General features: G+C 37.1%; 1 protein-coding gene across 3 annotated transcripts in view; it reads left to right on the top strand.

Moving 5' to 3' along the window:
• DCLK1 (doublecortin like kinase 1) overlaps positions 1-25981 on the top strand; it is a 169706-nt gene that overhangs the window by 122648 nt on the left and 21077 nt on the right. For all 3 annotated transcript variants that reach the window (XM_032220086.1, XM_032220085.1, XM_032220087.1), the window contains 9 exons: positions 571-655; positions 4605-4713; positions 6926-6983; positions 9673-9792; positions 15646-15792; positions 20537-20670; positions 20953-21030; positions 21593-21689; positions 23570-23650. In XM_032220086.1, coding sequence (XP_032075977.1) covers positions 571-655; positions 4605-4713; positions 6926-6983; positions 9673-9792; positions 15646-15792; positions 20537-20670; positions 20953-21030; positions 21593-21689; positions 23570-23650 — 909 coding nt within the window. The remainder of the gene's footprint in view (positions 1-570; positions 656-4604; positions 4714-6925; positions 6984-9672; positions 9793-15645; positions 15793-20536; positions 20671-20952; positions 21031-21592; positions 21690-23569; positions 23651-25981) is intronic.

The following is a 25981-nucleotide window of genomic DNA, read 5'->3' as shown; positions in this document are numbered from 1 at the left end:
GATGTATGGTTCAAGGACTGGGAAGATACCGTAATGATATTAGAAGGCTATATACAAATAAGGTGAGAAGACAAAATCTCTTTTTTTTACTTTTAATTTGTTAATGGCTCTTGGCACCTCTCTGGCTTATGAAGAAGGCATGAGAAACATTAACAGACCTTTTGAATAAGCATCTTTTCTGCTATGGCAAGTCATTCATGTAGCAAACTTTACAGGTAAGAAAGCAAATGAACCTGTACTGGTGACTCAAATCCTAAATGGTGGATTACTGAGAGAAACAGAGCAATACATTTTCAATGATAGAGCATTTTAACAGAGATGCTCTGAATTGTTAAAAAAATGGTGAGGCTAACAAGGAAAGAAAATGTTGCATAACATGTTTTTACATAATAAGCAGTAAATTGAAAATGGTTTCTGAAGGTATTCAGGAATAGACTGTTACAGAAGCATTTTTTTTTTAAAAAATCATTTCAGATGATCAGGAAGTCCCTCTAGATGCTTTTTGTTATAATCTAGCTTACTTGAAACCATATTTAATTATCTTTCTCCAACCCAATTCTATATTTTCAGAGCTCTCAGCACAGTGGTTCCTCTACCTCACTAGCCTCTACCAAAGTCTGCAGTTCGATGGACGAAACCGATGGGCCTGGTGAAGGTAATATAAACAGATAAAACACCTCTGTTTGAAAAGTGATAATACAAAGGTGTCTATGATTTATTGCCTCTAAAAGTTAAAGAAAGATTGTTGATATTAGGGCACAATTGATATTTTATATTGAACTGTCTTTGGCATCTATGTGTTACTGAATAATCCATAGCCATTTTCCATTTTTTCTAATAGTCAAAATATTCTACTGTATATCATATACCCATGATGGTGAATAAGTGGCACATGGAGCCCTCTCCGAGGGCACACGAGCCATCGCCCAGCTCAGCTCCACCGCACATGCGTGTGCGCCTTTCACCGCCCAGCTGATTTTTGGGTCTCTGCTGTGCATGTGGGAGAAAAGTGTGCATGTGTGATGGAGGGCAAGAGTTCATGCACACATGCATGGGGTTTCGTGGGGGTTCACATGCATGCATGGGAGGGCAGAGGGAGTACGGGGGATCATGCACACATGTGCAGTATGTGGAGTATATTGTGGGTATGAGCACATGAGCGCACTCTGAAACGTGTGCACAAACGATTTCGGCACACGAGGACATCACTGTCATATACTAAGTATGAGAGTACATGTCCTTGACAAAGCAAAGTTTGGTTAACTTTCTAGTTCAGATTGTTTCTAGAAGTTTTAATTACTATGGTTTGAAAGTTCATTAGTTATTGACTAAACCTTTTATATACAGGCCACAAATATGAGGGATTATATAATAATTTCATGTGAACTGAACTATTGTGACTGCTAGTCTGCATCCTAGTTTGGATCTTTCATTGATTGCAGACATTAACAGTCCTCATTCATAGGTGAGGCCTTGGTTCTTGTTCATCACCAAATCAATAGCCCAGAAAGGGAGATAAATTTTCTAGGGAGAGAAAAATTGTCTCCTTTGAAAAAGTAGAAGCAGAACTAGAAATGGGAAGTAAGGCAGAAACTATGGGTTGAAACTGGGAAAATTGGGTTCCTGTATTTTGCAGTGATTCAGATTAAGGTTGGTATTTCTAGCAAAAAGAGATTTCCAATTGCATGAAAGAAGGTTTCAGTTTTTTTAAAAATATGGCTGTTTCTTTAGAAATAATTAAATATATTCTCTCCAGGACTTGCATTTAACCTTTCCTTTTTGTGTGTGTGCTGCTAAGTCATTTTTATTTGCTAGTGAATTCTATATAATTTCAGGCTTCTTCCAGTGTTTAAGGTGAGCATGAGTATGTTATTGCTATTTATAATTTTCTTATGATATATAAGTTGAACTCCATGAAACATCTATTTTGAGATTCTGCCAGAGAAATTCTAATTTGTAGCAGACAGGTCTATACAGAAATCTAAGTAGTTCTTTTTCTTCTTTTCTTGCCGAGTTTATCAAACTTTTAGAGCATGACATTAATCTTGAAATCCTACCCAAGTAACTTTCCTGCACAACTTTTGTCCAGTATAACTAAGGGTAAATTATTCTTTAATTTGTTTCTCATGCTTCTCCCTTTCCCTAGATATAGGAATGTCTCCTGTAACATCCCTTGTACCTCCCTTAACTACATTCACAAAGTTTGTTAGGCATCTCATCTGAAGCTTGCAAAAATAGTCATTTGAAATTCATCACATTGATTTGTCAAAAAAATGGGTGGGTTATTTCACTAATTTTTTCAGAATAAGAAGAAATTATCCACCAATTTCTCAAAGACAGGGCTCTTTCTTGGTTATCCAATGGGAAGATTTGCCTTGTTATGTCTTCTTTTGAAAGTGAATTGAGATATGAGAACTCATAAATTGACTGGTTGGTTTTATGCCATTAAGCTAGTGTTGTCTCAATGACCACACAGATAGACCTTCTTCAAAATCATTGGTCTCCAAACTGGCCTTTCAGATCTTCCAATTATACATCAATAGCCTTTGTAATCAAAGCCATTCAGCTTGCTGCTGTAAACTATAAACTGTTGGAAGAACAATGTACTATGAAACTGATTGTAAGATGATCAGAATCTACTGAAATAGGTGGCTATAACAAATTTAAATAATCAAACTCAGAACATATATGCAAATATCTTGGCCATCTTGCAATTTTTAAAAAGTGTAGGGAATCACATTTTCCTTGTGGGTGACTTTAATGTCAGGTATCACCAGTCTTTTGATGAATATTTCAATCCCAGGCTAACCTGCCTATTCTGACTCCCTGTGTCTGGAATCTGTAGGAAAAAGCTAAGCTCTGCCCTGACAAAACCAAGTAGCTATGGGTTTTTGGACCACCCATATCTTGATGTGCTCCATCCTTAGTCCTGAATGGGGTTGCACTTGGTATCACAGTTTCTACTGAATAAACAAGGGACAATTTGCTGGGAAAGTCTTTGTACAGGTTCATCTAACGAATCAGCTGCACGCATATGTGCAGCCCTAAGAAACTTTGATCACCTTGTGTTTGGATCATTGCAATGGACTGCATATGAAACTACACTTGAAGACCACTCAGAAAGTGCAGATGGTCCAGAACACAGCAACATACTGTAGGCTACTTTGGGTATGCCTTCTTATGTCCATGCAACACCTTTACTGTGGAAGCTGCATTCAGTACATTTCAATGTGCTGATTGTCTCTTATAAAGTTCTTCATGGCACAGAGCTTGGTTATTTGAGGAACCACCTGTGTTTCACAGTTGTTGTCCATCTTATATGATTCAGCAGCATGCTCTGGATGCCATTGATAAGCAATACATTGAATGGGACCCAAGAAACAGGTCTTCTCTTTCGTAGCATTTGGCCTCTGGACCGCTATTCTTCCAAAAGTTTGCACAGTCCTCAGTCTAATCTTATTTAAATGTGCCCTCAGGATTTGGTTCTTTTCCCAACTTTAAGTTATAATGGGCATTGGACTCCTTTTTGGGTTGACTGATTTGTGAAATGGTAGTTGTTTCTTTGTAGATACTTTTTATTGCATGGATTGTTTTATTTTAAATTTTGTATATTGAATACTGCACAAAATCACAATAAAGTTAATAAATAAAATAGCTCTATGGTTACTGAAAACAAATAACACAATTTCTAGGCTTTTTGAGGTGGGAAATAGTGTGTAAGTGTAAGCCTTATTATAGGTCTGCTAAACAGCTAAAAATAGAGAAACCCCAAATGCAGCCTTGTCTTGCTAACAATTGTGCTGTGGCCCCGTCTGTTTTGCAGCCCTCAGATTTTCCCCAGAAGCTGGGTTGTGGCCCTTATGTCTCAATTTATATAAAAAAAGTCTCTTTAATCAAATTGAGAAAGCTTAACAAAAACAAAACAAGAATTTATCTGGCCAGGACAGTTCAATTATTCCACTAATTGTAGAGCAGAATTTTAAAGGACTAAAATAAAATAGAGAATTATTATGATTAGAAAAAGCTAAACATGGTTCATTTAAGAGACGGTCTATGGCTTGAGTTTATATTTGAAGAAAAAGAATTCTTTAATGGCTGCTAAAGTACAATAACCCTTTTTTGATTTAATTTTGATGGTTTTTTAAGCATCTGGTGTCCAGGTTGAATTTCTAAGTGACATTATTCAGAATACTTGTTTAAAAACCAAATATTTTATACAAAAGGAGGAAAATAGGAGTTATCACATGAGCAAGTTTGTGTTGCTGTCAGCCTACAGGATGTAATAAAATAAGTGCTTGAGTGTTAGACTTCCTTTGTAGATAATTATGGTGTGTTGAAGTAATCCAGCATTGATATGAAATAGTTATGTCTGTGAATTGATCACCAATGTGTATGAGATACAAGCAATGGGTCCAGCATCTGTAAGCTTGATATTTAATATTGTGAAACTTTCTGACAGTATCAGCAATATGGTTCTTCTGTTTTGCAAAATTCCTGGATGGTTTCAATTATCTTAAGCCGTATAGGTGTAGGTAAAATATGTATTATATGTCACATATGTGTTGCTTCTCCCACAAATAAAGCTTACTAACAATTCTTTTCAGAAGTGTTGGATGAAGGCTTCCAGGTTCCAGCCTCAATAGCAGAGAGATATAAAGTTGGTCGGACTATAGGAGATGGAAATTTTGCCATTGTAAAAGAGTGTATAGAAAGGTGAGCAAGCTTTTTCCCTTACTACTGTTAAAGCATTTCCTAACACTAGACCAGGGGTGTCAAACTCGATTTTATTGAGGGCCGCATCAAGGTTGTGTTTGACCTTGGTGCCCTGGTGGGCGTGGCCAGGGTGGGTATGTCCAGCTCAATATCATTCGTGTCAGGGGCGCCTGTGGTTGCCTGAGCACTCTGCCAACAAAAACGGAGCTCAGGAGGCTGTGACGGCCTCCTGCAACCCTCTGCCAATGAAAACGGAGCTCAGGAGGGCCATGTGCACCCTCCCCAGCTCTGTTTTCCCTGGCAGAAGGTTGCAGAAAGCTGTTGCAGCCATCTGAACTCTGTTTTTGCTGGTAGAGGCACGGCAGGTCAGTCCTTTGCTGTTTCCAGGGCAGCCCTAACCGATCCGAGGCGGCACAGTGGTTAGGGTGCAGTACTGCAGGCCACTGTTATCTGCAGTTTAGCGGTTCTAATCTCACCGGCTCAAGGTTGACTCAGCCTTCCATCCTTCCGAGGTGGGTGAAATGAGGACCCAGACTGTGTGGGCAATATGCTGACTCTGTAAACCGCTTAGAGAGGGCTGAAAGCCCTATGAAGCGGTATATAAGTCTAACTGCTATTGCTATTACTATTGCTATTGCTATTGCTAGCCCTTCAGACCAGATCTAAGTACCTCGCAGGCCGGGTTTGGCCTGCAGGCCTGGACAATACTCCACAAAGGGGCTTCTTCTGGTAAGGGAGATAATCTAACATTAGAAATTACATTTGGTCCAGACATTTCCTATAAATAAATATCCAGGCAATGCCGGGTTATTAACTAGTAATATATAAAATATGGCATGCCGAGAGTCAACTCAACATGAAATAGCTGTTTTTCCATCAACTGTTTGGTAAAAAAGGGATTTGGGGGAGAAATCCCACTTCTTCCCTTTAGGAACATTTTGGTCATGTTAGAAAAATGTCCTGTGTAGCAACTGTTGGCGTACACAGGCCCCTCTGTAAGCAGAAATATATGTGTAGAAACTAGTTGCTATATGAAAAAGATTCCTGGCCTGATGGGATAAGCTGTGTTTATCACAAGCAACCAAGACAATCACAGGCAAATGAAACATGTGTTCTTTTCCAGAATTATCTAAACAGTATAGATTAGTGTATAATTAAATAAAGAAGTTATTCTGTTCCAGTTCAGGGATTGGGTAGAATTGATTTATTGCATTTCATTCTTCCTTTCCTTGAAGAAGTTCAAGGCAGCTTTCATATTCTTCCTTTCTACTGACGCCTGTCAATCTGTGGGGAAGGATCTGTCCCTCAGAATAACCTGAGTCAGGGATGAAGTTGCAACCCCAGAGATTTAAGCACACTACTCTAAGCTTCATGTCACAGTTTAAGAAATGGTTTAACAAAGCAAAAAAGAAAAAGAAAATATGTCGTTCCTGAGCACTCAATGGAATTGTGTAAGCTCAGGTGATCCTACCAAAGTTTTGTCATATATTTGATCACATCTGAAGTGTAATATTTTAAGGTGAGGGAAAGTAAAGAAAAAGGAGGTTGAGTGGAGAATTTATTATCACTTAATGAGGCAAAGAATAAAATAGCATCTGCATATATTTTGGTATCACTAGAACTGATAATATTATGAAATTTGATTTTTAAAAAAATAAAAGTTGAACATACAAGCCTAGGATGAAAAATATGGGGGTGGGAGAAGGATGATGATGATGATTCCAAATCGTAATCTATATAAAGATAGCTTTTTGATGATGAAGTGTCTTATTTCTGAGTAACTATACTATGCTAAGGAGCCCTCTAGTGGGGAAATGATGCCTTGCTCAGGGAATTATGCTGCCTTTTTTTTTAAGCAATGGTGCAATATGATAAAACATGTGTGGACTTCTTATTTTTCCTAAGCCTTTGCTTTAAACAGTGAATTTAAACTTCATTTTATTCTTTAATATTTTCATTTCTATTAGCCATTATATTATTTAAATCAATATCCTATATCTCTTCATTTTCACAGCAGCTTGCCACAGTAACAAAATAGAAACTTTCTAAAATGGTTGTTATTTTCTTCTGTAGATTTTCTAGTCATTTCTATTAAGGTATACATTTAGGCTGCTCTGCAAAATAATCTGAGGTTGTGTGTTAAATTGTACAATGTTGTCACTATTGGGTAAATGTATTTAATATGTTTCTTCCTTCTTCTGAATGTTGTTAGGTCAACTGGTAGAGAATATGCCCTGAAAATCATTAAGAAAAGTAAATGCAGAGGAAAGGTAAGTATTGAGATCCTCAGTGGAGTATCATATGTTTCAGAGGAATCTTATGTTCGGTTTTTGAATTAGATCAAATCTGCAGGCACTCCAATTTAGTGGTTTTTAAAAAAAGTTGTCCAACATTTGCTGAACAACAGATGGAGCAAGGATCTGGCAGGGCACCGTGACATGTTCACAAGGTTCTTTATAGAAGAAATAGCTTACATTGACTCAGAATTACGTATCAATTGGAATCTAATGTGATGACGTGAATAATCTCTTGTGATGTTATCTTGGAGTTATTTGGCCATGTGGAAACTGATGAAATGAATGGGAGTCCCTGTAATATGAGCTTGGCTACATGTGAACTTCTATGAACACTTCATCAGCCGATATAGTTAGATTATTATAATATGGTCTGCATAGGGCTGCCTTTGAAAATGACCCAGAATGTATAATTATAATATTCAGCAGCCAAGATATTAGCAGGTATGAATTATTCTTCTAATATAATATCCAAACTCTGGTTACCTCACATGTTTTTTTATAAATATCCAACTGCATTTACATTAAATTCAAATTAAATTAGTGTTTGTTTTAATGTATAAAGCCTTATACATCATGTCTTCAAGATGTATCAGGAATTCTTTCTTTCAAGTGTAATCTCCCTGGCCTGTGTGTGTATAAATGAGGAGAAGCTTTTGATACCTGATTTGGTAACAAATCAGGGAGATTTGGACCTGAAAAAATTGATGGTGCCTTTCCTATTTGCTACACACATCCCATGGTAGCTACAGGAGGCCCCTACCCTGCTGATATTTCTGAAAATAGTGAAGACTGGGCATTTTATTTAATTGTGCACTTTGGTGTATGTTTTAATGGTTTCCATTATTTATCCATTTATTTAAATAATAGATATAGCTTCTTGTATGTGGGAAAGATCTTGGAAGGTTGGGTGAAGAGAAATTGCCAAGGGAATAATCAAGTAAGAGACAGCATAGCCTGAAGTTGGATAGTGGGTAGGGCAAGAGGCTCAGAATACAACTCCCCCACCCTAGTTTTTTGGGCTGTGAAGGAGAAGGGAATTGTACTTCCAGGTTTGCAAGATTATATTATTGTAGCTTTATAATAAAACAGAATTAGCTTACTTGGCCAGGCCTGGTCTACCTAATAAGACTGACACTTCCCATCTCACAACAGTGACTTTGGTTGGCATAGAAATATTAAAATCCAACAATAGAAGCAATGATCCATGTTGCCCAAGGTACATGGGACCCTCCAGTGATGAAGCTGCATTGCCTACCCTCCTAACCCAAATGCATGGAGGAAACAGCCGTGTTCAGAGTTTTATTGAAAGACAATTTGGCTTATGATGGATGGGCTGCCATATTATACTTATTGTTGAGTCTTGATTTGATGTGATTGGTGTGTTATTCTTTTTCTTCTAAACCACTCACAGATGTTTTAACTGGACAGGATATAAGTATCAGTGAAAATCTGGACTCATGGTCTCTAAAATATTCTGAAGTGCTCACATAACTCTGTTTTTTTAAAAAAAGGCTACCATGTTGTAAAATAAGCAATGAAGAAGCAATGTAGATCTGATAGAGATTAGATAGATAGATAGATAGATAGATAGATAGATAGATAGATAGATAGGGCAGATGCATGAGATGTGAGAAGCTGCCACAGAAGAGGCCCTTTTACATATTGCCATTACGTAAGAATCTGGGGGGGTCCTGAGATAGATCTTGATTCTCAAGCAGAATTATATGCAAAAAAATTAGTTATTTGACCAGTTTGGTCCCAGACCACTTAGATTTTTCATTAGGGGTTAAAAGCAAAGTACTACAAAACTTTGTGAGTTGAGAAACCTGACATGAAAACAACAAGATGTTCAGTTTAGGAAGGATGAGAGGTCAAGGCATAATACGTTGGCTTGGAGAAGTCCGGGGAAGAAAAATATTAATAGCTAAAATGTCTAAAGAAATGCAGCTGTTATTTTCCTTTCCTTTTTTTTTGCTTGGGAAAACATGATTTGTTATATATAATTTTTGAGTTAAAAGGTTGGAAGTGTAATTCTTTACAGCCATACTAAAAGACAAATATTCAGAACATGTTAAATATAGGCAAGCTTAAATCTAAATGAAATACTTGCAAGTTTAAATCTTCTACCTCTGTTTTATTTTTGATATTCATTTTCTCAGCCTCAGCATAGTCGTTGACTCTTGCAACAACTGAGGGTTTTAAAACTCTTAATAAATACTGACTTTCATGTCCATTATGTGCCTGGATGCCCCATTAAAGAAGATCAGTTTAGTGTAGTGATTAAGTCAATGAATTAGAACAGAGGCCTTCAAACTTTGTAACTTTAACACTCGTGGATCTCAATTCCCAGAATTCTCCAGCCAGCTATGGGTTCTAGTTTATGCCTGCCCTAGGCACAGAGGCTAGTGAGAGTATTTGGGGGTCAATCAGTATCTCTTTCAGCCTCAGAAACAAGATACTGGCAAGCCACCACTGCCAAGAAAACCAGAAGTTGAATACATTGATTTTATTTAGCCTATGGCATCTATAGTCATGACCTCTGACTTGATAAATTAGAAGAACAACTTACCCCATTAAATAAGGCAAAGGTCCTGGAGCAACTATATCATTTTCTTCCATTCTCTTTTCATATATATTTATATATTCCTGTCCTTTTATGCAGGAACATATGATTCAGAATGAAGTTTCTATTTTAAGACGGGTCAAACATCCCAACATTGTTCTCCTGATTGAAGAAATGGATATGCCCACTGAATTGTATCTTGTCATGGAGCTTGTAAAAGTAAGTACAGGTGAACATTTATCTGCTGCTGCTTAGTTTGTTAGCCTTTTATCAGAATTCTAAACTTAGCTTCAGTGTAGAGAAATATGTGTATGAACATGGAGCAAAGAAGATCTACTATTCCTCAATAGAAAGTTTATTAAAGACGGGAAATGGATGAAGTAACTTGTAAATATTCATCTAATTGTAGGGATACTTTGTCAATTATTGTAAAATGTGAATGTTTGTTGAAAGAGGCTAAAATGTATACTGTATGTGTAAGAACATTTTTCTCCCCATGTTGTTAGATGAAAATGGAAGCTGGGTGTACTAGGAGAAAGTACAAAAGTACTTGAATGGGAAAGTGAATTTTAAAAAAGTGTATGTGGTAAAATAAGAAGAGATGTGACCAAGAGTGAATAGATGGTAAATTATATTGATTTCAAAATGAGTGAACAGCAATAACATCACTGTTTTGTAAGTACATTGATTGCCAGTGTGTTACCAGGTACAATTTAAGGTCCTGGTTATCATCTTTAAAGCCCTGCATGATTTGGGGCCAGGTTATCCAAAGGATTATCCTGTCCTAGTTGTCTACCTGTCTAGTTGTCTACAATTTAGTTAGGCAAATTGGGCATACTGTGGGTTCCATCAGCCAAAGAATGTTGGTGGGAACCAGGAAATGTGTCTTCTCTGCCATAGTCCCTGCCCTTTGGAATATTCTCCCTTCAGATATCAGGATGACCCCAACTCTGTTGATCCTTCATAAAACCATTAAAAACTTGATGATGTGCCTGGACCTGGAGCCACAAGTATGTTAAAGACCCTGTTTCCTGATTGCATTAATATCCATAGTGACAGCTTTATTTGGGGCCATATACCATCCTTCCCTGAAAATAAGACTTTTTGTCTCCAAAATAGGCACCAGTGCCTTACCCACTTACCTTAGGACCACTGCAGCTATGCTTCCCATGCCCTGACACCTATCATGCCACTGCCCAACATCTTTGTTGGCCACTTGTAGCAGGAAGCCACAAGCATCATCGTCCTGGTGCCGCCACTCAGGGCAGAATGCCACAAGGCTTGTCATGCCTATGCCACTGGCATGGCTTCTGCAGCTACTTGAGGCTGGACATCACATGGTGCATTGCACCAGTGTCATTGCTCGCATCAGAACACCTCCAGCCTCGTTGCGCCAGTGCTGCCGCTCGCAGCAGAATGGTATGAGGTTCATCACACTCGGTACTCACACACATGGCAGGAGGTTGCATGATGTGGTGTGTTGTTATGCACATGAGTGGCAGCACCGGCGTGATGAGGCTGGCGGTGTTCTACTGTGAGCAGTAGCTCTGGTATGATGAGCCATGTGGTATCCTGTCATGAGCAGCTGCACCGGCACAATGCGCCACGTGGCATCCAGCTACAAGTGGCCACAAGCAACTGCAGTAGAAATTGGGCAACTCCACCACTCCACCCCTACCCTAGCTTGATTTTTATGCCTGAACCTTGCACCACCTCGTACAACTAGATGGTGGGCAGGACTTAACTAGGTTTATTTTGGTATAGGGCTTATATTAGGCCAAGGCATGAAACGGACTAGGGTTTGTTTTTGGAATAGGTCATATTTTCAGGGAAACACTGTACTTTATACTATTTTAATTGTTTTTATGTCTTATGATGTACACCACCCAGAGTCACTAGTTGAGATGGCTGTAGAAATAAAATAAATAAGTAAACCAATTTTTGAGGATACCAATATAGGCTTGAAACAGACTCTGCTTGTGAAAAGATTGCCATGTACACTAGAAAATTAACCAGGAAAAGTATTTTCCTTATGATTGTACAGATGTGAACTTTCAAAGATTGAACTGGAATTAAACTTGGCCTGCTTTAAACTCACACTCTCATCTATATCCTGATGAGGAGAGACACTGTCCAGCTGTAGTGGCAAATCTGCTAGTCAGTGGTGGGTTTCAATTAATTTTACTACCAGTTCACTCATGCGCACTCACTTGTGCAATGCTTCTGCGCATGCACAGAAGCATCTGGGTGGGTGAGTGGAGCCTCCCACCGCTGCCACTACTGGTTTGCCCGATCCGGGGCAAACTGGCAGAAACCCACATCTGCTGCTAGTAATATTGCGATTTCTCTGCGGGTCGCCCATGAGGCCAATGATGAAGGAAGACACGGACACGAGTCTTCTCTCGGGATGAGACGACCCAGAACATAGTCTGGATGACTCTTTTATTGAGCATACACAAAGGAATGGTGGAGTCACATGGTCTATGTGGACCAATCATGGTTGTACAAGTCTATGGTATATGGTAACTCATTTACTACCATGTAGACCTCTGAACCTAGAGAATGCCCATAGTCAGCAAATAAATCTTTTACTAGCATGCAAACTTCTGACCCCTAGTTAATACTGCAGAGTCAGCATGCAAACTTCTGACCCCTACTTAGTGCTGAGAGTTAACAAGTTGTAACCTCTGACCTTATGGTAAGTGATTACAGCTGATTCGCATAGTGTTCCAGCATACCTTTGCATGCCTACACTTATGTTACAACATAATATAAAGATTCTGTGGAAATGGAGTTAGTCTTCTTCTTGATTGTCACATTTTTTTTAAATCCAGAGAGTATTCCCTGGCATAGAAGTAAGAATTGATCTACCCAGCACTAGTAACCAAATTGATTTTCTAATCTATATTCCTGCCGACCCTTTGCAGGAGTCTGATGTTATGTATGTAGGTAATGACTCAATTAGTATCAGTTAGGAATGTAGCTCCCCTGTTTTCAAAGTCACCAAGGAATATTTGGGAAGTGCCACCTGGAAGGTAACTGATTATGATGCCATGCGGATTGATAAGTGGCAAAAGAAAAACCAAACAAAATCAGAAGGAAATTTGTAGAGTTGAAAAAGATTTAGTGTTATATGCTAGTAAAAGTTTTGATAGGTATTCAAAGCAGTTTCCTTTAATCATTTGGTGGGTAGTTCTGCAGGGAAGGCTTCAGATGGCAGAGTTGTTGGAAGGCAGCAGGTGATTGAAGCTGTGTCACCAGATGGGATTGTTGTTTTGTGCACATAGTAATAAAAAAGGACAGAAATGGAGGGAGATAGCTAGGGGACAAAAAAGATTTGTCTGCTTGAAACGGGATTAGATCATTCTTGTGGTCTTTTTCAACTCTAAACCATGAAGTGAAGGCTGCTATGTGATCTAAAGCATATACATTCCCCTATAATATTTCACAGAACAAATTGGATTCTTAAATGAAGACGTGCATGTTTGGGATGCTTTACTGGAATTAAGATTTTTTCCCCCCTAATAAATAAGTTCCTGGTTTTCCTCTCCGCAGAAATGCAAAAATATGGAGAGGTATAGTGGATGCCATTGGTGTAAACAAGATATAGCTATATTTTATTTTCTTAATTTATGGATTTAACTTTTATGCCTTACTATTTTGTATTCCCTTTCTGTGCTTTGCTTACTTGTGCCAGCCTGCCCCAAAAGAGAATGCCATAATGGGGCTGCATGTTTAAATTTGAATAAATCTTGTTATATGTTTCGTTTTCAAATAGTAAAACAAGTATTGTTGGAAGCTTGCTCAATAATCCATCCACTATTCCCATTTACAGCTGAGTAACCATCTGCTAAGGGCTGCTTTTTGAAGGCTTAACATGTAAATTAAATTCTCTAATGGCAAAGGTTTTCAAGAGGAGAGGACTGCCGGCATGTCAAACTTTAGTTAATAACATTATGCTTTCATTGGTCACAACAAACTTAATATACAGTGAGTGGGTCCCATTGCTGCGCATACATTCTGTTTTCATCCCAGGCATGTCTTTCTTTCCTTAAATGTAAAAAATGCATTTCAGAAATCTAAATAAAAACAAATTTCAAGTAGTCAATATGAAAGGTGAGAGAGGATTTGGTTGCTGGCAAGCTGCCATTGTATATACCGGGACTAAATTATTATGCAAGCCTTGCATTGCCCTAGTTATTTTAACAAGCATGATTTATGGTAGGGTTTCTTCCTGCTGTTCAAAGGAACTAACTTCAATTTCCCATGAGAAAGGGAATATTATAGCATTTCTTTTGGAAGGTAGTAAATAAGTAATTGGTCATTGTTCTTCCGGATGTCAGTGCCTTATGGTGAAAAGTGATAAGGTTTGTTCTTCAATCTTATCCCATCCCTTTTTAATTAAAGGCTGTTTCCAGTTTGTCATGCTTCCAGAAAAGTGCAATGTTAGTGAAGAACTCAAACAGTATCATTGACTAGCTAATAGTTAGTAATCTATTAAAACATTATGACTGAATATGACTGAAATCGGGAAGTTGAAGATGAAAGTAAAATGTTGAATTATATCCAATTAGGTTATTTGCAAAATTAGCACATTAGGGCAGGGTTCAGCAAAGCAATCAATATTGACCCTCTAGGCCAGGGGTATCAAACTCAAAACCCATGGGCCGGATCCAGCTCATGGGGTGCTTAGATCCGGCTGGCAGGGCCGCCCTGGAAACAGCAAAGGACTGGCCCGCGGTGCCTCTGCCAGTGAAAATGGAGCTCGGGAGGGCGCAGCCTCCCCAAGTTCTGTTTTTACTTGCAGAGGACTGCAGGAGGCTGTTGCTGCTGAAAACGGAGCCAGGACGGGCTGCCATTTTTGCTAGCAGAAGGCTGCAGGAGGCTGTCATTACTGAAAACAAAGCCAGGGTGGGCCATGCGTGGCCATCCCAAACTCTGTTTTCATTGGCAGAGGGCTGCATGAGGTCATCCTTGCCCAAAAAAGAGCCCAGGCGGGCCACGTGATCTCCCGGAGCTCTGTTTTGCTGGCAGAGGGCTGCAGGACGCCATCCAGCTGAAAATAGAGCATCTACGAGTGGTTGAGTTGCCACAACCACCCCAGCATCCCAAGGTGAAACACAACCCTGGTGTGAGTTTGACACCTCTACTCTAGGCTTTATGGAACTGTTTAAGGGGTTCATATTATTGTTATGGTATGTCATATGTTTAGATTGAATTTGGCTTTTTTAATCCACCTACTGAGTCCTTCTGAAGAAACTGAGATAGATAGATAATGTTTGATGGTATTAAAGGCATTGTCAGAGGAAGTAAGCTGTTCCAAGTAAAGCTGCCTTTTGCAGTTGACTGATGGTGATTTGGTCATTGCCTTTGGGTTTTCAAATGGTGCTCCAGTTGTTTTGGAGTTGTAAATCACATAGTTAGTGTTTGGTAATAGACATCTCTTACTATTGGTACAATTAGCAGTAGTTGTACTATTCAGTGATATTTATTAAACTGTTTTCATTATTATTTGGGGGTTAGCAAACTATCTGAGTTGCCTTGTGATGACATTGGCAGGAAACAAATTTAATAAATAAAGATAAGACAATCTGAAGCTTCATGAGGAGTCAATAAGTTGAAGAGTTGGGGAGCCCTGCATTAGGGTCATAACAGAACATTAACCTTTCCCTGTTTACTTTAAATATTTTACCTTTACCTTCTTACATCTTAATTTCCTTTCCTCTTTCTAACTATTAGCAAAAGTTTTACAATATGTATTATATTGGAATGACTGTTTAAAGTAATGTGAACTTGTAGTATAAGAATTTTACTGAATGGCTACTACCAATGGCAAACTGAAATGACAGAATCCATGAAGAATTGAAGTACATTTTTTTTCCTAGGCTAGACTGTGAATTCTTTGAATTAATCTCGTCATTTATAGATATATAGAATGTCCACTGCAGATTTGATTCTTATCTTTAAGAATGGGAATTCTAAGATGTCCTGAAAAAAATGCTATCGATCATTATGAACCTTCTCCTGAATCATAGTGGACTATACTAATATGTTACATTCATTTTACTTCAGGGAGGAGATCTTTTTGATGCTATTACCTCCACAAATAAGTATACAGAGAGGGATGCCAGTGGGATGCTGTACAATCTGGCCAGTGCCATCAAATACCTTCATACCTTGAACATTGTTCACAGGGATATCAAACCTGAAAATCTGCTGGTAAGTAAAACTTTAAGTGGTGATAGAGATTTTGATACATCTAATTCATAGCAATCATCTATCAATCACCTATCTCAAATTTCAGTCAATTTAGGGACCCTTTCAGCTTAAAATAGTTTTCATAATTAGAACAAAAAATGGCCTTACTGGATTGAGCCAAAGGCCATCTTAGTCCATAATTTTATTTCACGCAAAGAATGTACACCTACATGTTTATTTATTTAGCGTATGGGAAATACATGGACTTACAGTAGTTCAAATGTTAATATCCAGTCCACCCAGCCTTTCAAGGACAGAATGGTCTATGTTGGGCTGGTGTAAGCTCTTGATGGACATTTGGACACAATGTGATGTATATTTTGTCAAGGAAAACCACAGTCAAACTGAGGGGTAGAGACACTGATTTAAGCCTGCCAATTGATAGATGAGGAAGATCAGAGTGCACAGGAAGGACAATAGTGTGTTAAATGTGTGTTACAATAGGTCTGTGCTGTAGCTGCACATTTTGTATAGTTAAATTCTATGCTGTGGTGTGTCCTGTTCTTAAAAACAAAGAACCATCACAGTATAAGGAGATTACTAAATTATATTTCAAAATATGCATTAATCAATAAGCTTTTAGTTGACATAGAAAATTGGAATGTCTGTTGTTTATGGAAGACTGTAATAGTCGGTGCTCACTTCATTTGGAAAGCTGAGTTTTTCCATTTTAATTGGAACATTTTTCCATAATTGCTACTATTTAGTGTGATTATTTTGTCAAATCATGGGATAGCTTTATAGCCATATAATAATCCCAGGAGAACAACTTCTCTGACTGTTGCCATCTGCAGTGATCACAGAGCAGCTTAGAAAATATGGATAGCCTTTAGAATAATAGGATGCATATGGGAGCACACAATTACATGTAGCTGGATTCAATTAGTGTTGTACAATTACACTGTTTTATTGCTTAGCTAAAACAGTGAAAGCACTACATAGTAAGTAATTTACACTAATCCACATTTCTTTAATTGGCCTTCAGGGCTCAAAGGAAAATAGAATTTGTAAAGACCTTACTTTCTGACAAAGATGAACTTTAAATGATCATTTACATCCTTTGATCTTGACAGGGCAGATAGTGAATCTATTACTGTTTCTTATTTCAGCCTTGATTATATATTTTAATCTTTCTTGCTGAGGTTATAGTATTCAATCTGATATCCATCAGATAGTAAATTCCTACATTCTCCAGTAAGTCATTTCCATCCCTGCAGGGATTTTGGGGTGTTGTAGTCCCAGCATATCTGGCAAATCCTGGATTGTGCGCCTGTCAAAGATTTAGAACATGCAATATTGTCTTCCTCATTATATATATGTATAGGAAAAAAGATAAATCTCTACATTTCTTCATTCAAAGTTTTCTTTTTTAAAATCTTTAGGAAAAATATCAACTATGGAAAATATGAATTCTTTTAGTTGGTAACTTATGCAATTGTGATTCAGATTTGCAAATATTTTCTTCTACAGTTTCCATTAATCCTAGCTACACAGAAATTTTAATGAAAATATTTATTAAAAAGTAATGGCCAATAGAAACAGTTTGTAAGATTCATTAGATGTTCCCTGACATAGGCATTGCTAAATATCTGAAGTGTTATTAAAAATGTTGAGAAATAATTAATAGTATAGTGGTAGATCTGCTACATCAGTAAACATGTTCCGCAGAGGTGGGTTTCACATAATTTTACCACCGGTTCTTCGTGCACCAAAAATGTGAGCATGTGCGAATACTCACTTCACTTGTGCACACACCTTCCGTATCTGTGTATGGACTTGTGTGCATGCACTTTGCCTACACATGGCTTAGAAAACATGGCTAAATAGGACAGCATAGTGCCAGGTCCACCAGCAGATCGCCACTACCAGTTTGCCTGAACCAGTCCGAACTGGCTGAATACCACCACTAATGTTCTTATTAGTTAACAATCAGAAGTATACATATGTTTTTACTACAGTTATATTTCTCTTTTCTTATATATTTTGGTGTTGCCATTGCTTTGTGTTGACAATTGCATAGCATGTTTTCTAAAGACAAATTCTGGTCGCATGAATTTGTTATCAGTTAACTGGAGGGAATAATAAATTTCTATATTTAAAAATATTACTATTTCAGAATATATGTTTCATGATATAGTTGCCTCTAACAAGAGTCTTTACATTATTTTTATTGCAAGCAAATTAGGAAACATTATTCTCTTTGCCTCTGATATTAGAACGGTTGTGGCTGTTTCCTTGCTAACAGTTTCATTATGACTCTTGTGTAAGTTCCTCTGGTGTTTTCAAAACAAAAGCATAGAGCATATATTCTTTCAAAAGGGACACTTGAAAAATAAGTTTAGCTTCTCACAATTGTAGATTGAAATGTGTTGCATTCCATAATCTATATTAATCTCATTTTGTATGATGGTTCAATAGAAATAGAAAGACATAACCTACTACTAGATGAAGTAGAAAAATGTGGGTTAGACAGCATCACCACCAGATGGATTCGTAACTGACTGACCAACCTCACTCAATGCGTAGTCCTCAATGGAACTGCATCTACATGGAGGGAAGTATGCAGTGGAGTATCCCAGGGCTCTGTTTTAGGCTCAGTACTCTTCAACATCTTCATCAATGATTTGGAAGAGTGGATAAATGGGCAACTCATCAAATTTGCAGATGACACCAAGCTGGCAGGAATAGCCAACACTCCAGAAGATAGGCTTAAGATACAGAAGGATCTTGACAAACTTGGAAACTATCTAACAAAATGAAATTCAATGGTGAAAAAAGTAAGGTTCTATATTTAGGCAAGAAAAACAAAATGCACAGGTACAGTATATGTGGTACCTTGCTCAATTGTAGTAACTGTGAGAGGAATCTTGAAATCCTAGTGGATAAGCATTTAAATATGAGCCAGCAATGTGCAGCAGCTGCCAAAAAGCGAAGTTCTAGGCTGCATAAAAAGAGGGATAGAATCAAGATCAAGTGAAGTGTAAATACCACTTTATAATGCTTTGTTAAGGCCACACTTGGAATACTGCATTCAGTTTTGGTCGTCATGATGTAAAAAAGATGTGGAGACTTAAGAAAGAGTGCAGAAGAGCAACAAAGATGATTAGGGGACTGGAGGCTAAAACATATGAAGAACAGTTGCAGGAACTGGGTATGTCTAGTTTAATGAAAAGAAGGAGTAGGGGCAGAGATGGGTTGCTCCCGTTTGGCCTGGTTCAACCGAACTGGTAGTGGCGGTGGCGGGAGGCTCTGCCCACCCACCCAGAATGCACAGAAGCATTGCGTATGTGTACCCGTGAACCGGTAGTAAACTGATTAGCAACCCACCACTGACTAGAGGAGACATGATAGCAGTGTTCCAATATTTCAGGGGTTGCCACAAAGAAGAGGGAGTCAAGCTATTCTCCAAAGCACCTGAGGGTAGAACAAGAAACAATGGGTGGAAATCAAGGAGAGAAGCAACTTGGAACTGAGAAGAAATTTCCTGACAGTTAGAACAATTAATCAGTGGAACAACTTGCCTCCAGAAATTGTGAATGCCCCAACACTGGAAGTCTTTAAGAAGATGTTGGATAACCATTTGTCTGAATGTTGTAGGGTTTCCTGACTAGGCAGGGGGTTGGACTAGAAGACCTCCAAGGTCCCTTCCAACTCTGTTATTCTATTCTATTCTAAATATTAAATAGAAATTGAAACGTGATAGAAATATTACATTTCTAGAAAATAAAATTTATAGCCTCCTGTGTCCTTTGTGTAACAGTGGAAATGAAAAGATATATTAGTTCTAACTGTAGGTAATTGCCTGGCTGCCCATATTTTTCCCACAGGTTAACCCTAACCCTTACTTTAATGAAATGTTTCATGGTAACATTTTATAGCAGTGGACAGAAATGGTTTTCCCTATAAGCACATGGCAGCTGCATTTTTTCTGTGTGATTTACCCAACCCCAACCCTTTTATGGGGAAGTTTCAAATATGTTATCAAGACTTCCATGACTTGTGGCAGAAAAGAGAGTAAAAGTAAAAAATAAAATCCTGTGCCACTACATAAATGATTTGGAGTTTTCTTAAATATTAAACTTAATATTTTTAAATCTGTAGATTTAATATTGTTAAGATTGTAGATTTTAAGTATAATTTTAAAAAAAATCTGTAGATTATAAAAGAGAGAAAAAATCTATAGAATTTAAAAGAACATTACTTTTAAAAAGTCACATAGAAAACAGACAAAACCGACTTTCTGAAAACCAAAGATTCCTTCCATTTCTACTGTCACATTTTAAACACACAGGGAATTAAACTGAACATCTTTCCCTAGTCCAAAAATGTTTTTAAGAATTGGCTTGGATTAATTAAATTCTATGTTACCAGGAATAAAACAGTCTCTAAAGGACTAGACACGATGCCAAAATTGTGATCATATATAGATGGAACTGTGTACATAAAAGTTCTATTGGCTTTGGACCCCTATATTTTAGTTATAATATTTTGTTTCATGGTTGATGTTCATTAAACTGAAAACTGGTTAGTTTCCAAACCCTTTCCGCTGTCTCCACGCTACTTTGTCTTTGTCTTTCTTCCTCACTCCAGATTCACACATGAGTACGCTGGAGAATGGTAGGATCTGCGTCCTTGAAGTATGTAAGCTTGGCTATTAAGAGAAGATCATATTTCTGTCATAATTTAATTGCATTTTTGTTTTCAGGTCTATGAGCACCAAGATGGAAGCAAGTCGCTGAAACTGGGAGATTTTGGTCTGGCCACTATAGTAGATGGACCTCTTTACACAGTTTGTGGAACTCCTACCTATGTGGCTCCAGAAATCATTGCAGAAACTGGGTAAACTAACTTGGTAGAAGAGATTCGATGGACAGCTGTTTTTCCCCCATATGATTAAGCAATGTCCTTTTAAATAGAAACCATACCGAAGTTGAATTTTGATATCTTATATTTATAAGTTTGTCTTTATATTATACAACTGTGATATAAAGTACAGCTTTTATTCAGATGAGATCATTTAATTTAATGAAGATCCTTGCCAATGTATCATTTTCTGTTGCCTTTATTTCCCTTAGATCATATATTCTTGGTTTCCTAACCATAATCCCTTATCAATTTTAGATATGGCCTGAAGGTGGACATCTGGGCAGCTGGTGTGATTACTTACATCCTGCTGTGTGGTTTTCCTCCATTCCGTGGGTATGGACTATGATTTTCTATTCATCTCTTAACAATGCATCTCTTAACTATTCTATCCCATATGGTTTTTTCCCCCCCTGTCTGGGTGTAATATTGGCTGCTAGCCTCCTTCCATTTGTAAAACATAAAATAGCAGCGGAGGAACATATTGTTACTAAGACTTAAATACTAGGGGAAATCTCTTTTTTTCACAGAAACTTGAGTACTATGTTAACAGAATTGTCTACAGTGTAAACTGTATTTAATGGAAACAAGAAATATGCAGGGCTTATAAATGTCAGAACCATTCCAATGTAAAACTGACTGCTTTATGAGGTTTTTCTTATTCTCGTCTTCTTTTCTTTGTTTTTTCCTTAAATTTCAAATTTGGTATTCATATTTATGCTGGTCTCTGACTCTAATAAATATTTGCTTTGGTATTCAGATTGCTTAAGTAACCTCACTTATGGCAGTGCATAACAAAAATAGTTTGCAGCATTTTAAAAAGCTTTTTGTCTTTTTGCTTGTCTTTAGTTTATTAGGAGCAGTGAGAGAATGACAGTTTTATTTCTTTGTTATGCAGAAGTGGAGAAGATCAGGAAGTTCTTTTTGATCAGATTTTGATGGGACAAGTAGAGTTTCCATCTCCGTATTGGGATAATGTATCTGACTCTGCAAAGGTATATTCAAAATGTTTTTTCTTTACTTTAGAAAATTTCTTTATGCACCCATATCTTTGTTGTTCTAATGCAACATACTGTAAAGTTTTCTCACATACACACACACACACACACACACACACACTATATATATATATATATATATATATATATATATATATATATATATATATATATATATATATATATGATCGTGCTTCATATCACAAACATAGCATTAATTATAGCATTTCTTTATATCTCTGTACTAAACATGTTTAAATTGGTAACACTCCTATGCTTTTGATCGCTTACTAAATAGAATAGAAGAGAATAGAATTTTATTATTTGTATGCCGCCCTTCTCCGGGAGGACTCAGGGCGGCGAACAATTCAAAAGGGGAAAAAGGGGAACATAAAAACGAAATACAAATAATAAAAATAGGCAACAGTCGCACAACCATACATGTCGAGAGGGGAGGGAACTCATCACCCCCAGGTCTGCCGGCAAAGCCAGGTTTTGACGGCTTTTCGGAAGGCCTGGAGAGAGGTGAGGGTCAGAATCCCTGCGGGAAGTTCATTCCAGAGGGCCGGAGCTGCCACAGAGAAGGCCCTCCCCCGGGTAATAGCCAGATGGCATTGGCTGGTAGATGGCACCCGGAGGCGGCCAACCCTGTGAGATCTAATGGGTCTGTGGGAGGTAATTGGCAGCAGGCGGTCTCTCAAGTACCCAGATCCAATACCATGAAGGGCTTTATAAGTTACGACTAGCACCTTGAAGCGTATCCGGAGACTGATCGGTAACCAGTGCAGCTCGCGGAGGATAGGTGTAACGTGGGTGTACCGAGGTGCACCCACAATCGCCCGCGCGGCTGCATTCTGGACGAGTTGAAGTCTCTGAATACTCTTCAAGGGCTTCCCCATGTAGAGCGCATTGCAGTAGTCCAGTCTTGAGGTCACGAGGACGTGAGTGACTGTTGCGAGCGCCTCCCGGTCCAGGTAGGGATGCAACTGGCGCACCAGGCAAACCTGGGCAAATGCCCCCCTGGTCACAGCCGACAAATGGTGTTCTAAAGTCAGCTGTGGATCCAGGAGGACCCCCAAGTTGCGAGCCCTGTCTAAATCTACATACATCTGATACTTCTTCATCACAAGTACTCTGCATTGTTCATTTTACTATATTATACATCTGCAGAATTATTAAAGAAATCCTACACTTAACACAATCTTTGTGATATGAAGCACAATTCTATTACATAGGTGATTGATATAAACAATGCTTTAAATAGCATTCCAATTTACTATAATTTGGGACAATAGTTCTACTATAATGGTTTGCTTTAGTTTTCTGGAAAGCTGTAGACAATTTACAGTTCTTAGTGCATGCAGAGATGTATAAGCCCTTAAAGCTTATTACAGTATCTGGAAGGAAAACATTTTAACTTTGAAGGCCTCGTATCAAGGGCAGGTAACAAATATTCTATCCAAGTCTGTTTGGTTGTGCCCAGGAATAGAACCTGGATTTTAGAAAAAATGTATAAATTAGATGAAAAATAAAAAAAATTGTAGTGTTATACTGGAATTGATACTTTTCTACAGGAGACTGAAGAACTGAATATAAGGACTTGAGAAATTAATGAGCATGTTTTCTGGATATTATTAAGTTGATATTAATCATAAAATGTTGTTACAAATATATTTGACCATGCTTAGATCCAACCCTATCTTGAATTTTTCAAATGATTTCCCAACTTTTAGGTTTTTCATAAACTTTTCAGTTATCAGCTTTATACATTAAAATGCATCCTTGTATCTTACCTTTTCAAATGTATTCAGTGTTGTATTTGCTATTATCATCTTTGCAAAATTCTTTATGAAATGTATAATATTTTCATTTTACAGGAACTAATTACTATGATGCTTCAGGTAGATATAGAACAGCGATTTTCAGCTTTGCAAGTGCTTGAGCATCCATGGGTTAATGTAAGTAAAGGTTGCTACTGGTTTTACTTTAGCCACACTGTGTTTTATTGCATTATTTGTCAAATCAGCTGGAATGCTGTTTTGGAAATATGAAATTTTTAAACATTATAGCAAAATGTAGGCTTATTTCCAATAATAACTTTTTCTGCATATATTCTGAAAATGAGTTTAAAAATATGCCAGACCCAGGATGGTGTTGTGTCTTCAGAAAGTGTAACTAACTTTCTGAGGTTTTGCCAATTCCATCTCACAGATTGGTTATAAAGAACCTGCCATATCAGGATACATTTTTTCATTAAATTTAAAACTGAATAGAGCTGTAAAATTTGCCTTAAAAAAACCAGTGCATCAAACTAACCAGAAGAGGAGAAAGAACTCTGCATAAATAAGAGGGGGAGGAGGAATATCCAATGGCACTCCAAATAATCTGATTAAATTGCTCAGAAATTATTTTCCTTGCCTATACCAAAAAGAAAGACTAATTCAGATTGTGATATATCAAACTTATCCATTGCTACAATTCAGGCACAAATTTGCCCTTATAGTGTAATATAATAATTCTTTTACCTATCCCTCTTACATGAAATATTTAACATAAAGGGTTTTTATTATATTCTAATTAGAATTTATATACTTGTTGGTTTGATGCTCTACATATACATATACCCATCTTTACTCAGCAGTGATCAATCTAAAGTTATTTCAGCCTGAAATATTACAAATCTACTTTAGTTCCATTTCTAAATAGAAAGGTGGTTATATTGAATAATTTTTATCAGTATCTAAAAAAAAAAACTTTCTATACTACTAGCCTCATTTTTATAGAGTACATTTATATATGTTAAACTGTGCCTCTACTCTTCCACAAAATCAAAATACTGACACTCATTTATTATTCCAAAATTCACATGAATGTACATTTTATAAACTTGTATCCAATTTCTCAGAATATTTATTAATTAAATTAATTTATTAAATTTATATACTGCCCATCTCACTACCTCGAATACTGATTTAGCAGCTTGCAAATTAGGCCTATGTCAGAATATTTATTATAATATTTTCAGCATTACGTGCAAGTATTCCACATAAATTATTCCACTTGGAATTCAATACCTCCAGGATTTCAGAAAATCACGTAATTATTTTCAAGTTGAGTCAAAGATGAAATGATTCTGAACGTCTTTATTCTAACTAAAACGTAAAGCTTAAGTAAACTTGAAAATGTAGAAAAATTAGATCCATCTTTGCCAATGTTTAATTTGAAAAAGCTTCATAGAGTTCCATTCTGTGAGATAACCAAAAGAAACAAAGCACAGCCTAGCATTCCGGTGTCGAAACTCTTAGTGAGATCAGTGATACAAGTCTGATTTTTCTCTTCAATTTATTTCATAACTAGGAAGGAACATTATGCACCTTTTATTTATGAAACCTTTAATATTTTCAAAATTTAGTGTGATTCAAGAGCAAGGCATCTTAAAATCACTATATTGCATTCCTAGTGTCATTACAAATACAAATCATTAATATTATTATGCAAAAATGATAATACAAAATATTGTGGCTGGACTTGGTAGCCACAGATTGTGTATACTTTAGAAATCAACTAAGATTTGTCAAAATTACTGTGGTGTTATATTGATGCATAAGGCAACTCCATAAGGCAAAGGGCCAAATGGTTCCATTTTAGTTTCAGTGAAAGAAGCCTGAAAACAGACATGTTCAGTTCTACTTTACTATCCATTTGCTTCGGACGCTTCTGAATCAGTTTCTGACTTAAATATGTCTGATTTTGGATGAAGGGATGTAAACAAACCTTAGGTTTCTCTTAATCATTTTGTTATAATTTACTCCTTATGTTACAAGCAAGGAAATACCTGAACTTTTAGGTACAGCACAGTATCTTTTTGTGAAATATAATAATTGTTTTAATTCTGAATTCAGCATTTCAAAAGTCTTTAAATAGCTGAAAGGAATAAAACACATTATGTCTAAAATAGCTCAGAAAATATTGCTTTTATAAGTACAAGAATCTGGAAGTTCCTAATCAAGATTGTTTAATTGTTAATTGTATTAACAGCAGCTAGAATTGTATTTGCACAATATTGGAAAAGTGAAGAGATTCCTACTGAAGAGAAGGTGATTAGGAAAATATTAGAATGTGCAGAAATGAATAGACTAACACTAGCAATTAAGAAGGAACAAACTCATTATTATATGATATGGGAAACATTTTACCAATGGTTAGAAAATAAAAAGGAAATTGGAAATAAAGGAAGAAGACAAGAAGAAGAATAGAAAATACATTAAGATAGAGATAAGAATAAAATG

Source organism: Thamnophis elegans, chromosome 6 (genome assembly GCF_009769535.1).
Source record: "Thamnophis elegans isolate rThaEle1 chromosome 6, rThaEle1.pri, whole genome shotgun sequence".
Lineage (NCBI taxonomy): Eukaryota > Metazoa > Chordata > Lepidosauria > Squamata > Colubridae > Thamnophis > Thamnophis elegans.
Note: the sequence above shows the minus strand (reverse complement) of the source record. Positions and strands in the feature narration are given on the sequence as shown.